The sequence below is a fragment of the Spodoptera frugiperda genome, chromosome 15 (genome assembly GCF_023101765.2).
Source record: "Spodoptera frugiperda isolate SF20-4 chromosome 15, AGI-APGP_CSIRO_Sfru_2.0, whole genome shotgun sequence".
In the NCBI taxonomy this organism is placed as follows: Eukaryota; Metazoa; Arthropoda; class Insecta; order Lepidoptera; family Noctuidae; genus Spodoptera; species Spodoptera frugiperda.
Genome location: NC_064226.1, coordinates 7,285,092 through 7,301,140, shown reverse-complemented (window position 1 = coordinate 7,301,140; position 16,049 = coordinate 7,285,092). Strand labels below are relative to the sequence as shown.

Genomic DNA, 16,049 nt, shown 5'->3' with positions numbered 1-16,049 from the left:
GTCGATCGTTTTATTTAAACGCCAACCGTCCATTATTACCATAAGGAAATAAAACACACTAGTTCTCGTATGAATTCTCTTTTATTTGGTGATGTAATAGATCACGTACACAGTGTTATTACATTCGTCGACCACATCAAAATACAATCCATAAATTCACGAACAACCTCAAAATATTCTGTTATGTAAACAACGTTACTACATCTAGAATATAATATTAAATATCTTTGGCAGCACTATGGAAAATATACTTCTACTTATAATAATGAAAATGCAACTTCAAATATATTATAACAATCACAACAGTTTATCGACAATACAATCTTTATACACAAAGTAACATTAATTTGATTTGAAACATTCGACGATACGTGTTAACTAAGACATCTTCACTAAATTTAATTCTATCAAAATTAATTTATTTACAATACCTATTCATTTATCGGGGTTTTACTCCTTCAGGGTAATCAATTTACACATTACTTGTAAGAGAATAATAGAAAATATATGTAGATATTACACTTAAGTACTTTGCACATCATTTTATGTGTTCTTACACTAGTGTAGTAGGTATGTGATTATTATTTCATTAATTTACTTTTATATGCTCTGTTTATTTATCTATTATTGCATTTTATTGTATTCGCGCGGTCAAAACCGTGATAAGGTATTAGGCATTCAACAATCGGAAGCTCAGTTTTATTAGATTACATTTATTCATTTAATTAGTCTGAAACTATAACGATCTAATAATGTACTACTCTCTTGAAGTGCAAATAATATTCCTTAATGTTCCCTTATTCCTAAAATGTATCCTTGCTTTAGATTGCTCTGCGTCGAGGTAGGTCAAACAGTTTATTTTACAGGCCATTCGTTCACTATCTATATGACTAATATATCGCGCTTCTAATGTCCCCTGCTAAGTGATCATTTGCATATAGGCAACTTCAAATTTAGCATTATGTTTATCTATATCTAATTATATAGATGAATCTCTTGCTGGGTCTCTTGCGTCGAGGTCCCGAACTATATACCTTGTCTATAGTATAACTTAACTATTAAGTACATAATAATTTAGTATTTATTTGGTAACTATCTTGGTGTTCTTTCGTGTTACTAAAGTTAATAACTATAAAAACTTTGAAATTAAAGGACGTTGTACTAAATCTCGATAAGTATCTTGTAATATCACAAATCACTGTATCGCTAACTCTACTTATACTCTAATCGATTACTTATGATATCGTTATTGTGATGAACGATTATTTTTGTGTACTTCACTATTACTTTATTTTATGATAAATAAAATAATTCTCTTGGAATATTTCTGTAACGGTGCTAATTAGCTAAACGCTAAATTCTAAGCGAGGAGGCACAATGGCACAGCTATTGTATTCACCTACAAATATACGTATGTACTCCAATGATACTATGACAAGTAAATAATACCGTGTATTCGTTAACTTTATACCATGAAATGACCATGATCCAAGCAGTGACTGTTAATTGTAGTGACGCGCCGGGCTTCTCCGATATCATTCATTTGGTTGGCTGACCGTTCGAAATTGGGCTTTTATTCGGACTCCTAAAGGAATAACTTGATTGATGATTATTGCTAATGCCTGATCCAGAATTGTTTTGGCACAATTCATTTATGAACACACAACAGTATTGTGAATTTATGCTAGATATATTTAGCAATACAATAACGCCAATTAACTTTAATTTTATAACCCTAAAGAGCTCTGAATAGAGCATTTGCAACCATTTTTATTTATTATATTTCGTATAAAAGCAATTTTCATTTTATAATTAATGAATAGCCCATGATTCAGAAACATGTCACTTCACTAAGTTTAGTGAATATCCTTAATAAACTTAATTGTTATTAACAGTCAAAGCAGTTACGCTAATCTTTGTTCTAACGTTACGTGGCCACATGTTCGATTCACAACTCTTCTTTATAAAGCTTTATCAAGCTCTTTACATTAGTTATAATATTGTGGGTAACTAGTCTAATCTCGTCTCGTATTACAATTGAAACTGACTTATACATAATTATTAGTATTCTAGATTAATACATTAGGTACTATAAAGTAACTAAGAAGGCAATAAACAAGATTAAAGATTAGTTAAAGTAGTCAGTATCGTATTAGATAACAATTTCGTAAGATATAAGTAACTATAGATAATACGAAAGCCAACATCGTTCACATAGTTAGTTTAGAAGAGTAAATGCTAATAGTATGTGTGAAACAAGCAAAGTGTTATATAGACCGATGTTAGATAAGTTCGAGCACAGAAGACAGGCACCGTTGTGTCGGCGGGAGGCACAGAGTGACATCGTCGTAGCGGTGGCGCGAGGCGAAGCGATACTCTACTGCGTACTCGTAATACAGTGAAGTATTAACTTGCAGCTGGCTTAACAACTACTTACATACGTAATATTGCATCAGTTAACCAACGTATTAAGTAACAGTACACATGTTCTCACACAGGAGTGCATTCGTGCAATTACAATACTGATATAGGTACCTTCTACCTACCTTCATGTCCTGTCATTGTGAAATACTGTGGTTTACATTCACCTAAGTAGGTACTAGATACCTATTTAACACAATGCTGCTTTCCTTTCGTTCTGTTATAAAAATATATTTCTATGTACGAACAATAAACTACTGAACCTGACCGCAGAAGTAGGCACGCTCGTATGTTTCGTATATTTCTATTACAACAATAAAGCTCTTAAACACTAAATAACGACTTTGTCGTTTGTCTGTAGGCAGTTGAAACTATAACCTACAAACTGATATGTTCATTATTGCCGTGACATGTATTTGATCAGCGGTGTTGCAGTTTTACATGCCGCATGCCGGGCGATGCGCGTCTACATGCAATGCCAGCCCTGCGCAGTCACATTGCAGCATGCATGAGCGGTTGTAGAACGAGTGCCCGCGTTCTGCGCCGGCGCCGGCGTGAGTCAGTAGCCGAGGTCTATATAACACTGCGTTTCAGGGCGACGTGGGAGTTGCTGGGGCAACCACCAGAGTCAATTTCCCTCATCTTAATATTAAACATCCTCCCCGTCGGAAAGATGACGTACGACATCCATTAACCACGGTACACACATGCAACACACATCTATTTGTTCCGTTTCACAATCATGCAATGTAACAGCCGCACGCGCAGCTCGCACAAATGTCAATATGACCGTATTCTAATGTATGTACACGAAGTCGTCGAAGAGAAATGACTAGAATGCGATAACATCGAATGCAAGAGTAACACTGTGTCGTTCTGAAGTATAATGTGGTAAAGTAGCATGTTCTGATAGATGTCGCCACCGATGCCAAATGAAAGTGAGGAAGCGGTCGTGCATAACGCAAAACAAAGTGCAACAGGACCACGGAGAGTGCAGTAGGGTGCGTAGAGAAGTAGGTAGCTTAGGTGTAAACAATAGTAGAGGACAGTATATTACATACATATAATATAAGTTAGTAGGATTAGAAGTACTTATAATAACAGGCTTAAGAGAGGGAAACTTAAAAAAATATGCTTCTCTGTGTAGTTTACGTATTAATTGTAACAATGTGTAACATTATGAAAGTGTAACAAGTATTATATTATTGTACGATTTCACTCTTCTTAATTATTGATCACAAATTGTTCTATTCGAGGCATTATTCATATAATGGCTGCAACTGTCTGTATATGTTTTATCTACTTTATCATATAATTTAGCACTGAATACTACGTTCGAGGAAAATATGTTTAAATATTGTGGTGTTAACAATGAAGGCCCTGATTATAAGTAGTAACAAAGTATTATCTTATAATTATTTATTACTTTCGATCCACAGCCAAATGCGTTGCGTCCGCACGCTTGCGATCTAGCATTTAAAGAGTAAAATACTAAGAGTTGAGTTGAATAGACGCTTTGTGTGTCGCAAGTGCTCTGCAGAAACTTACTTTGTATATCGTACTGTCCATCTTATAATTAATTAAATTGCTACAAACGATTGGATAACGGCCTCTTTATGCGAGTTATAATCATTTGTTAGCAAGGGTTGTCGGATTGCGAGTACCACACGCACGTACGTCTAAATGCATTCGTTAGGCATTGTGTCGCAGTTACACATCAGTGCATGTGGTCCCCAGTGCCGGCGCCGTGCTGGACATCCATAAAGCTGCACGAAATGCCGTTCGTTGTGTATACGCCTCATTTAATCCCACATTTATTCTGACTTCTTTACATTTTCTTTCTTTTAGTATACCTTTCTAATTTCAACATACATTCCTGTTCATAAACAGCTGTTAAGCTGCTATGAGCAAACACTCAAACCGTTATTTAATCAAAGCTTACTTGATACATCCAGCCCGTCCATTTTAATTAGGCATTGAAGCACAGTTTTATGTATATCAGCACGTTGCCGGTTCTTCCGACCTCAGGCGACGAGTTGTTCCAAGACGTTTAAGTCTTTAAAACAAGAGGAAGCTGACCCTGGTCCGGCGCGCGTCGCCCTTGCCGCGCCGGCCCATGCCGTACTGTCACATGGCTGTATCCGAGCTACTCCCCCCCGGCTTGGCGTCGCCGCCGACTCCTCCGCCTGCGTCCTCGTCCCGTGCCGTGCCGCGCCCGCCCGCGCTTGCACCGCCCGCCGTGAGACCCGTGAAGTCCAGGTTGTACTGTACGTCATACAAAACTTCAGTTAGCAGGATTGTACGAGTTTACAATGATCATTACACATAGGAAATTCTTTACTAGAATGCCCCTAGTCCGATAACTAGGGACCGCAAAACGCATATTTTCAGATGTTCCATTTCAATCGTTTTGATCCAATATGCTTTATAAAATGTCTGATAGACTCAACAAGCCTCAATGATATACAACACTAACAGTTACAACAACGCCATGCTCGCGAATTAATTTGTTTCAAATAGTTAAAACATTAAAATCAAATTACATCCTTGAATTAGTACTTACATTCAAACATTGAAATAAGAAATTAGGCGCAAGGGGAAATTGATATATTTGCAATGTTAATATTAATTATTAGTTTCAAGTACAAGAATTGGTTAATGGACATTAGATTAAACTGGAGCAAAATTTACTTAAAATAGAAAAAAAGTTGATTCACTTAAGTTCATTTTTGGTTTATGAACTTTAAAGTGAATAAATTAAAAAAATACCACACAGATACTAATCTAATTATAATAATAAGTTATCAATCGCAACATCACACCAACAACATTAAGAATAGCTATGGGTTACACCAAACAATGCTACACTAAATCCACGGTTAGTACATTGGTCAGTCTGTTAATGATTTGCTTTCGGTACAAACTGAACTCGAAACAAAACCACAATTCTGAATCCACAAATACCTACATCAACCATTCAGAACACTATTTTCACTCTTATACGTGGATGCTTTTTGTAAATTTGGCTTCCAATGCATAGGAACTCTCTCAGGCATACATAGGGAATACTGAAAATAAATGTAACAAAATAACACGTGGAAACAAAATGAGACATAGAAGAAGCTTAAACAAAAATAAAGTAAATAAATCAGAATTTACTGGACATGTTTGCATGGACATGGTATACAAAACAGGAAAATGGGAATTATAAACGTAGGCGAGTTTAGCGATAATTGTAATTGTAACATAATAGGATTTAGCGAATAGAATATTCTTACTCGTATATAGAGAGGAGCCTATATTTCATTGTTAGCGTAAGTGTAAGGTACGTGTAAACAAATATGTCTGTATGCGAATGATTATAATTAACGTGCTGTTCTACATATACATCGATACACATATAGATACGTGAACATAGTGATACTGTATAGGGGGTGCAAGTAGAGACAGACCGAGTCGTCCCTCGTCTGTGCTGAAGATTTGTTTATCGCTTTGTCCAGCGGAATAAGACCCTGGAGTGGACGGAACCACCCGGTGCATGAAGAAAGGAAACAGATACAAAATAAATACAACAATAATAAGTAAACAAAACTGGGATTCTTCATATTTAAACTGCTCTATTACTATTTATAAAACTATGATCTAATAAACTAATGAGATTTATTCTTGTTGTTATTGAAGCTTATTTTCCGGTTTACAGAAACAATATCAGTTTATTTTATGTATAAATAGCATTCAAGAATAAACCTCGTAATTTTAATCACACTGTTTCACCGCTTTCCCGAAACTCTAACAATCACGAATGAAATATAATCTTTAAAGTACTTAACAGGTGCAACACTCTGGTGCCTTTTAACCACTCCCACACGGGCCTCCCACGGCAAAGGTACCTATGGAACATTATGTTCCAATGCACTAAAATTTTTACATTTCCTAGAAAATTTACTAATCTGTCAAAAAGTGCGATGTGTTGCTCGAAAAAGAAATTTAAAAATGTAATTGTATAGTCAAATGGGTTTATGGAATAAGTGGTCACCTTGTTGGCGCAGTCGAAACATGTAGTGACGACTTTACTAATAACGTTCATGAGATGTTTGGTCTCCTGTATAACGTTGTCTACTTTGCTGAAGGTGGCTGCGCGGCCCACCGTCGGCTCCTTCACCGTGAACTGTAGCTGTTGCACGTACGTCGGCACCTTATCGAGGTGCTCTAGCAGTTCTTTTTTTGTTGCTCCCGCAGGCACCTTAAAATACATTCATATGATAGACCCATTATCAGTAACCTGTAAATATGTCACTTATATATTTTAGTTTACCTGATAAGAAAATTGTCGCACTATTTTATAAAGTCTATTGGCTTCCTCCGCGAAATATTCCGCTTGTGTGAAGAGGTCTTGAGTAGTGTTTAGACGGCCTTCACCTTTTGTGAATTGGTACATAGCGAAGGCCATGGAAGACATATTTTTTGCCCTGTAAATTATTAAGAACATTTGGTATTAAAGTGTAAAATTATATGTATGTATCAAAAATCGATATTCGTAGCAGTGTGTAGCTACCTCTTCACAATGTCGTTGTTCTCGTCGGCAGCTGCTCCCTGCCATTTTTCAGTCTCGGCATCCATTTCAGAGGACATCATTTTCATTTCTAAACCTGATTTTGCTATTTTTGCTTGCTCGTCAGAATCCAATCTTACTGCTTTTAGAGGCTTGCTTGTAGTCCCGTGTTTCTATGAAGCAATGAACATCATTTTATGTAGATTTATATTTTGCATGCATTCAGGTTTAAAAAGTCTTCCAGAGATTCCAGGTTGCTTTTAATTACAACAATTTGGCATGTTTAGTATGTTGGTTTCAGCTTACCCCAGGCCTCGGTAAACTGCTATACTGCTGTTTGTCGGGTCTGTCATCGGTGAGGTCGAGGAGCTCGCGCGCCAGGCGAGCTGCGTCGGCCAGCAGCCACGCCCACATGTCCACGAACACGTCGAGGTTCTCCCGCGCCGCCGCACTGCCCGGGTGCGCCGCCAGCGTCCGCGCAGCCGTCACCACTTGCGGACCGTATATCCTAAGATTTATTTCTGCAAACTTTGCACTCACTTGCAAAGTTTCCGATAAGGCTATATGCCTTAATAATTTGCAAACCTGTTGGAAAACATAATATCAGTATAGGGCATTGTAGATTTGAAACATCCCCAGCAGCTATCTATTACAGGCTGAAATGTGAAAAGTTACCTCTATAATGTGATCTAATTGTTCATGGAGCCGGCTGGCTATATTGTGCAGTCTCTCTGATTCTCTCTCACCACAGGAACTAGCTGTAGGTGAAAATACTTCGTTAATCTCATGTTTGGCTAGAGTTCGACGTGCACATCTACTGATCAATATTGAAACCCAGAAGCCGTGAAAGTACATGCAGCTCTTTAAGTGTTAGTGTTAGTACAATACTGTATACCTGCTTGTTTACCTATATATGCTAGGTCGGAGGCGAGTCTCTTCGCTTCGTCCGCGAGGGGGGCGAGATCTCGCGCTTGATCGCGCGCTGCAGCAACTAGCGCGCGTTCAAGCTCCGATGCGGCGCTGGTCGCGCCCGTGCAAGCACTCTCGAGTGCCGTCGCAGTACCACTGGAGCCTTGCTCTTCCTGAATTATGCACACTTGATAAAATCTTTATATAAGTCGATCATGTGAAGTGATAGTGGTAGCTTACCAGTGAAACGGCGACGGCTACTAGTCTCTCCAATTCGTAAGCTATTCTTTCAGCGAGGGCAAGTATCCGTTGTCTATGTTCATGCGAGGTATATGCGGAGTCTGTAAAATCGTGCGTGCGCTCGACGAGCGCGCGCAGCGTGGAGGCGAGCGAGCGTCGGCGCGTGATGTCGGCGCCGCCGCGCGCGCGCGCTGTTCTCACCTGCCCCGTTAGACCTCGCAGCGCGCCCAGAGCCGTGCCCGCTTCCCATTGCGCAGCCTATACATTGTCTGCATTTTAATATAACACACATAATCCAATTTTAAGAATGTAAAAAAGTAGCAGATTCCTACCTTACACTTATCTAATCACGGGACAACTAAATACCTACAGAAAATATGTGATACACTTTAGCCTTGAAAAAAGTGAAAAATATGTTTTAAGAATGTAACAGTGAAATAAAATTAGTGCTAGTTATCTAATAAGCGTAAATGACTATCACAGTTTGGAAGTCTACATCACATACCTATGGTCATATATTATTTATACAGACGTTACTCAATGTTTACTCACCACATTACAGCTCTAAGACTTAGGTTTTGAGAACCTAATGGGAGGAAGTGTTATACATACCTATAAAGTTAGTTAGGTAGCGGGAAGCTTAGCCAGGCCGCTATAGCTAAGCTGCTTGGAGCGTGGTTATTAGCAGAGATTGTGACGAGTTTAAAAAATCTTTTTGATCGTTAAAAATGTAAAATCTATAACTACGTTTTATAAAATACTGGTGCTTTTTACATAATACGAGTTTACAGAACGGAATGCTTCCTCAAATATAATTAAACCTGAAATATAAACAAGATCAATGGGGCACTGAGAGCGATTGAATGTTATTATTACATTTACTAAATTTAATAATGCTCAATATAACTAAATATACATTTAAAAATTGACAGTGACAAAAATAGAAATAGTTTATAGATAAATAAAGAAGTTTATAAATAAAGTGAGGAAGCAAATTGCATAGGTACTAAACATACAAATTATACACGAAAAAATATTAAAAATTAAAGCATACAAGAGAATAATCTAGTGCTTATTATGTACAGTAAATTCTTACATAAAACTGAATGCACTCGACTACCTGCTTGCTATAAAGTTATACCTGTTCATGACTATCCGAGAAAGGTTTCATCTACAAGAAAAGAAAATAAAAGTGTGTTTATGTTCGAAGAATATGCATCAGAAAGTGTCACAGAGTCACTGAGAGACTCAGCAGTCAGTGAAGGAAATTATTAATAGTAAGTAGTTAGTTATTATTAGTTTCTAGATAAACATAGAATAGTAGAAAGATTTCCATGCCTTGCTCAGCTGTGGTTGTGAAAAGCTGAAAGTTTCAGTAAAATTGTTCGGAATAACCACTTACCTATTTATGATTTGTAATACTTAATTTCGAATATTTTATTTTAAAAGTTTATAAAGACAATAGGAAAAATTTAATAGTCGTACTTTAAAAAACTTATAAAAAGGACGTAAATAATAATTACGCCGTTTAGATATATGTATAGTTCTGAATATGACGAAATGTTCCCATATTTCTATAATTTATTTTTCATGATTTACTAGATATGTGAGAATATTTCGTCACAATTTTCCACAACTATACATTAAATGAATGTCCAGGTTCTGCCAATTAGTAGTTTTCTAGTCATATCAAAGAAAATTGGGAGAAAAAGTAAACTAAGCAAAACAATTGCCATTAAAATTAAAATGATAAGTACACCTGCTATGAAAAAATAATAAAACAATTCAGTAATGTTAAATATACGTAAGTATAAGAAGTAATTGTGGTTAGATATACTGGTAGACAGTTTACTACGGCTAGAGAGATGACGGCCCATCGAGATAGCGCGTTGATCTAGATCACTAGATGCAGTCGGCATGATAAGCCATCGATACTATCAATTTTAAATTACTTTTCTATTCGTTTTCCTAGCCACACATGATACGTAAGATCTTACGTCTTATCGTAATGAAAACAGTTTTGTTTCAACTGATATAACTTAGCTTCTGTAGTGGCAGTCTGATTTTGGATTTAAAAATTACTGTTATCTAATTTGTAGGAATGAGAATTCTGATGGGTCATTTGCTCGCCACGCTTTAGATTGTACACCCATCAGAAGGGAACGTGAGCTGGGTTTAGACCGCCGATTATGTCATTTGAATTTTATCGTAGTTTGGGACGAACTTATTATTTTAGTAACATAAAAAGTTGCTCCAATATCTAGAATAATAATGTCAACTAAACAAAGAGATATTCGCATTATACGGTAGATTTATATCAGTAATCAGCCGGGTAAAGTTTGCGGACACTTTCCCCATTAGTTTGTACATATCTGTTCCGGATTCCGGAGAGTCACGGAGTTACGGAAGCCTCTCTAGTGTCATACGTATAAGTATATCACGGACTAGTGCTGTATCAGCTCATCTCTGAGGTTTTTATTACAATGTCGTGCAACCAGTAACGGGTCTTGTAATTTAGTCATATTTTCAGAATATATGGATATATTACTATTTATTTGATTGACTTTTAGTTTGTTATTTGTAGGTTACTTTGCGAAGAAAATGTGTTTCTACCGATTGCAAGGTGTAAACCGACACAAGCCTCACAGTGACCTTACCTACATACATGATGTTTGCATGTTCCATATTTCAGTAAGACGTATGATCCATTTAGCAATAATGTGACGTGAGACGGTATAACAACAATTTCCTAGTACCGGAACGTGCTTAGTGGCGCGCGTCGCCCCGCTAAACTTGTTTAGACGGTGACATGTACTAGTCGGTAAATGTTTGCACTTGTGGCGCCTTACTTAATGGTTTCTTGCCTTACATCGCTTCAAGCGCTACACATCACAAATAAAAACACTGCAGCTACTGCCCCCATTTTTCGCTGTAGTGTTGCTGGCATGAAATTCAGATATTCTGATATTTCACCGAAGCTTTTTGTTCGCATTTGTTGTTCACAAAAAATGTCATCTGTGAAAATCTGCCAATTCTTCGTGGAACATTTCAAATACAGGGCACCCCGAGTCCGACAGTGAAATTTTATACTGCCTGCGAGCTAGCGTTTTTAAAGTTCTATTTTTTACAAAGCAAAGTTTGTAAATGCAGCTAAACTTCAATGATAGTTGGCTACGATGTCTTATTTTCTTAACTCGACTTTTCTATTTACAAAGAGAAGTTAAAATAAGTTTTATATCCCTACCAAATAGCAGACTATAAAGTAGATTTTCTTTAGAGAAGGGTATTTCTAAAACTAGCTAGACTCGAGGGAATCTGACGTAGATCCCGAAATAAACTGTCCATCTGATGTTCCTGAAGGTATACATCGATTGACGTAGAGACTTTGCATAAAGGAAGCTTATGTCTCGGAAAAGGATATGGGCTACTTCACTTGGTTGGATAAGGAATTGCTCTGGGATATGAGACGGAACATTATTTCCTTTCAACCGAAAAATTCAAGGCAAAGCTAGATTAGACGTACCGGACCGTACCTCATGAGAGGAACAAATTAGGAGGTTTGTATAACTTTTTGAAAAAATTAAGACAGATTAATTATGTGATTATATTAGAGAATGTTAAAACAAGTTTTGGAATCAGTTCTAAAGAAATCGTAAGTAAACCCTACAAAATATTCACAATATGAATGAATGGTACGCAATACTATAAACAATATTTACGTGTATCCTGATAAAGCTGTAAAATCGTAGGTAATATGCTCGTAAAACTAAATTAATTTCGCCAGTGAAATATATTCGTGGATCGACATCGTTCCCGCGGGAATGCTCGAAGCCAACTATACGATGTTCGGAGTCACGCATTGTGGGACATTATTTACTGCATCTATTGTTGTTACCCGACGCCTAAATGTGCCACACAATTTATACCCTTATATAAATATGCGTAGAAGCCACGGTTTTATTGGGTTTCTATAGAATTTCTAAAGGATAGCTCGAATATATTGTCAAACTTTTCACCGTCATTTCGGTAACGTATCAATTACAAGAAGCCATTAATGTGTTACGCAGGTACGAGCAAACAGATTTTGTATTTCGTACTTATATTTATATATTTTATTGTAGACATTGAATTGTTATATGAAAAGAATGTTAATAACGCCTGAAGTTAGTAACCAGATTTCATTTTAGTTATTTTAAGACAACTTCTTTACAATCATAAGACTTGTTCGTTACAAAAGTCTTAGTTAAAGGAAAATTATTTAGGGCGAAAAATAAATGTAGAGTAATATTCCGAGTAATTGGAGTGTGACATCAAACCTCATGGGATTGTTCCTCGTGACCGGGCAGGCCGTCCCTCACGACATAGTGGATGAGATCCATGGCTCGTCGCATCTGACAGAACACCGTGTCTCGGTTCTCGCGTGCCGATGCGCTCGTTGGATGCCTCATACACGTCTAGGAAACATAAATGTTCTGTTAGTTTTATGTGAAGAATTGTACTTTTAGGTGCGCAAAAATAGTTTATATAGTATATATCTATCTAGCAGTCTATATCTATATAGTATACATAGTCTAATGACTATAATTTCATTTTGTGTGTATAAAACTGGGAAGATAATTCTCTAACTTTATTTTGAAAGCCATATGTTTTCGTATCTGTTACGTCAATTAAACAAAACAAGTATCTGAACAGTAGAGTACAGTATGAGTGTGCTTTACGTTGGTTTGATTGGTTGGTTTATTCGAGCCGGCCAATCAGAGCGCCGAATGCGCTCTCGTTTCGATTACTTTAAATGTAAAGCAAACTCGTACTAAGGGTACTGAAAATCTTAAATTAATCTCTGAACAGTACTGAAAACTGACATTATACTATACAATATCGGAACTTTAATGCATAATTTTCTCTTAAAAGAAACCCCTATAACAGCTTCTTAAAATAAATCTTTTTCTTTTTTCGTGTTACTTTCGCGTCAACCCGTCCGCGTTGCTCGGGTGCCCGAGGCAAGCCTTTCTAGAACAAATATTTAGCTAGTCTCAAGACAAAGCAACTGCAGTAGAAGACTTGAATGAAGACCCATCAGTTACCAGTGTGGCTTAAAGGGTTACACTCCGAGGGATATATGAGATACCTTCATATTATGTGAAACTATTTAAGATGTGTCTCTGGGACACTCACACTTAGCTTATACTTGCTACTTACATTAGAACAGTTGCATTTAGACATTGTTTCAATACACTTTTCATGTCCCGACAATAATAGTTTATTTCTATAAGCTTTAAAAACATCTATTGTAAAATACAATTTCAGTTCAAAAATGAAAGAAAAATCACGACAATTTATGAGACAGTTTAAAGAGCATCACATAATAACATCGTCCACGCGTCGCTCGTGTCCGCTGCGGTTGTAACGATTGCAATCGAAATAGCACTTGTGTACCACACAATCGTTTAGTGGCTAATAGCAACGATGGCAAATTGTCAGTTGCTATTGTAGCGGCCTACATTTTTGCGGTCGACTTTCTGCGAATAGCGATCGAAAATCGGCACGAACATTATAATTGCACATACTTCTCACAAACCCGTTATTATTACGCTAGAATAGTTTGCACTCAATATAAATTACTTGCGGACTACCTATACGATCACTTGGCGCGAAGTTTGTGCATACTTCTGCTTCCCAGTCTGAGTTAGCGGAAGGCGTCGGGAACTGCCACATAGGTGCTGCAAACTTGTGCACGTAGTTACGAACGATTAAATTGTTCCACCACAATTATAATAATAGCACACTGCTGTTTTAAGCGAATTGTTTAAACTGTTTATCAAAGTTTTGCATCTATGTAGAGCGCTGGAAAAAATGAAAAGTCTTGTAAAATATGTCATGTGAATGGCTGGGGGAGGCATCGGCGTGCCGCACGCTCGACGCTCGGAAGCGCTGACAAATTGCTAGCTTTGCCATCACACAGTTGACTGCGATTGTTCACTCACCCTACTCATGACACATTTGACACTACCAACATAATAAATATGCATACGCAGAAACTATTCAAGAAAACATTTACAAAAATGTCTTTGAAACTATTTTTACTAGGACACACGTTTTGCTAATAATATTTTTCTTTGTAGTTGATTGGACGGTCATGTCAACATCAAATACAGCTGATGCGATACGGATCTTTGTCCACTCCACATAACGAGGCCATTAACTGGATTACATCGTCCCCTTGGCAGTTTTTGTTCAGTTTAGCAAGTGACCTATACCTTGGACAAAGACGGATCCTTGTTATGAAACATCGCTCTCAAAACTTTACGTTATCAGGGCACTTAAGATATTTCATTTCTTAAGTCCCAAGCAAATAAAAGTGCCCGGTCGTGTTTACTTTGAGCAAGTTCGGTCTTTAAAACAAGATGGCAATTCTTATCTCTTTTCAAGAAAATGGTTTCATTTTAAAGCATTTTCTGAAGCAGTGTACCGTAGTAAGAGATATTAATCAACAAGAGAAATTTATGACCCTTACACAACAATATGTAGTTGTGAACGGGTTGTCAACTAACCCGCTGACTGCTGACGAAGCCAAGTCATAACTTAGCAATATATTAGGGCTTGTTATTGGCATTGTCTAATGCAGTTTTGACTATAGAATTAGTATGAGGAATGGTCGGCCATAAACTGTGATGTCACAAACAAACGCCGAGTGGTCTGAATTGGGTTTGGAACCTACATAATTGATAGGAGGAGCGGCGGTCAAGCGACAGGGCTAATTTACGCGAGCCACGGGCCTCACCGGACACTCGGATTGAAAATTTATTACTGTCCATCGGTGTTAATAACATGCCCTCGGCACATCAAGGTGCTTTATTAAGGGTTTGTCAATTCAATGACTGTGCACACAACCGTGATTGGATTTAGCACTCAGGCGAATAAATCTAACAGACGGAAAGGTATACCTTGCTACTGATAAAATGTATAAATAATAAAGCAACTACGGTTTCGTAACCAATACATTTGGTAAGAGGATTGGGCTGTACATTTGTACAATGTTATACGTGAGAGTGTTCGGCAAAATAATGTTGCCTACCCACTTACCTATACCAAGGAAGACTGATTGAACCACATTAAAAGTTATTCGCAGACCAAAACAAAAGCTTGTTTGTGCAGCTGTACGAGCTTACATTTCAGACTTGTAATTAGTATTTCCAAATACTAGTTTAATTTGTATGTACGGAACGAATTTCAAGAGAAACCTTAAAAAAACACAGTTAACCTATTTCTGGGGCTGCATTTAGTTTGAACGTGTGTTTTCCGTGACCTTTTTGTGAGAAACGTTAATGAGTTTTTGCGAATGAGTAATAAATGTTGATGGTAGTAATTACCTTCGAGGAAGTGAGTAGCATCAGTGTGGATCGTTCGAGGACGTTTCTGGCAGCAGCTACTTGTGCTCTTCTCCTCTCGTCCCGGAGGTCTGCTCGCCTCTCCGCCGTCAGCCTCGCTAGCTCCACCATGCCGCCCCCAAACTCCGTGAACGCGCGCACGAACTCCGCGAAGTTCGACACCGACTCCAACCGGTCCAAGGAACGCGCAACCTGTCGCACACATGCAAACTGTCACGAAGCCATTGCACGTACAATATTCGAGACAAAGAACAACGAACATCACATACACAAACTGGGAAACTACGACCGCAAGGACAAAGTTATCCCACGAACTTTGCTAATATTGTAATAGATACCTGCCGCGCGGGATTTGAAACGGTTAGCAGAATTTGCTACATGTTCGTGCACTGCGCCACTCCAACTGGCTCACGAAATTATGGGACGTCGTATTTACAAATACATCCGCACTTGTCGGTCGTTCCCGTCAAATAGGTCAAGGCCTTACTTCGGCACAGAGAACGTTGATCTACGTAGAAGGTATTTCCATATAACTTTGT

The 16,049-nt window shown here is 37.7% G+C and overlaps 1 protein-coding gene across 6 annotated transcripts in view; it reads right to left on the bottom strand.

The window, feature by feature from the left end:
- Nucleotides 1-62: 62 nt before the first annotated feature.
- The window catches only part of LOC118274938 (alpha-catulin), a 75,860-nt gene continuing 59,873 nt past the window's right edge, over nt 63-16,049 (bottom strand). For 2 of the 6 annotated variants that reach the window (XM_035592738.2, XM_035592788.2), the window contains exons 4-15: nt 15,493-15,702; nt 12,439-12,576; nt 9,264-9,293; nt 8,123-8,380; nt 7,869-8,055; nt 7,649-7,731; nt 7,280-7,558; nt 6,977-7,146; nt 6,737-6,890; nt 6,458-6,664; nt 5,874-5,933; nt 63-4,686 (exon numbers count right to left, since the gene is read on the bottom strand). In XM_035592738.2, the coding sequence (XP_035448631.2) occupies nt 4,549-4,686; nt 5,874-5,933; nt 6,458-6,664; nt 6,737-6,890; nt 6,977-7,146; nt 7,280-7,558; nt 7,649-7,731; nt 7,869-8,055; nt 8,123-8,380; nt 9,264-9,293; nt 12,439-12,576; nt 15,493-15,702 (1,914 nt within the window). In that variant the 3' untranslated portion in view covers nt 63-4,548. Of the gene's footprint in view, nt 4,687-5,389; nt 5,490-5,873; nt 5,934-6,457; nt 6,665-6,736; nt 6,891-6,976; nt 7,147-7,279; nt 7,559-7,648; nt 7,732-7,868; nt 8,056-8,122; nt 8,381-9,263; nt 9,294-12,438; nt 12,577-15,492; nt 15,703-16,049 lie in introns of all 6 variants that reach the window. The other 4 variants (XM_035592747.2, XM_035592781.2, XM_035592765.2 and 1 more) reach the window with 4 other exon arrangements.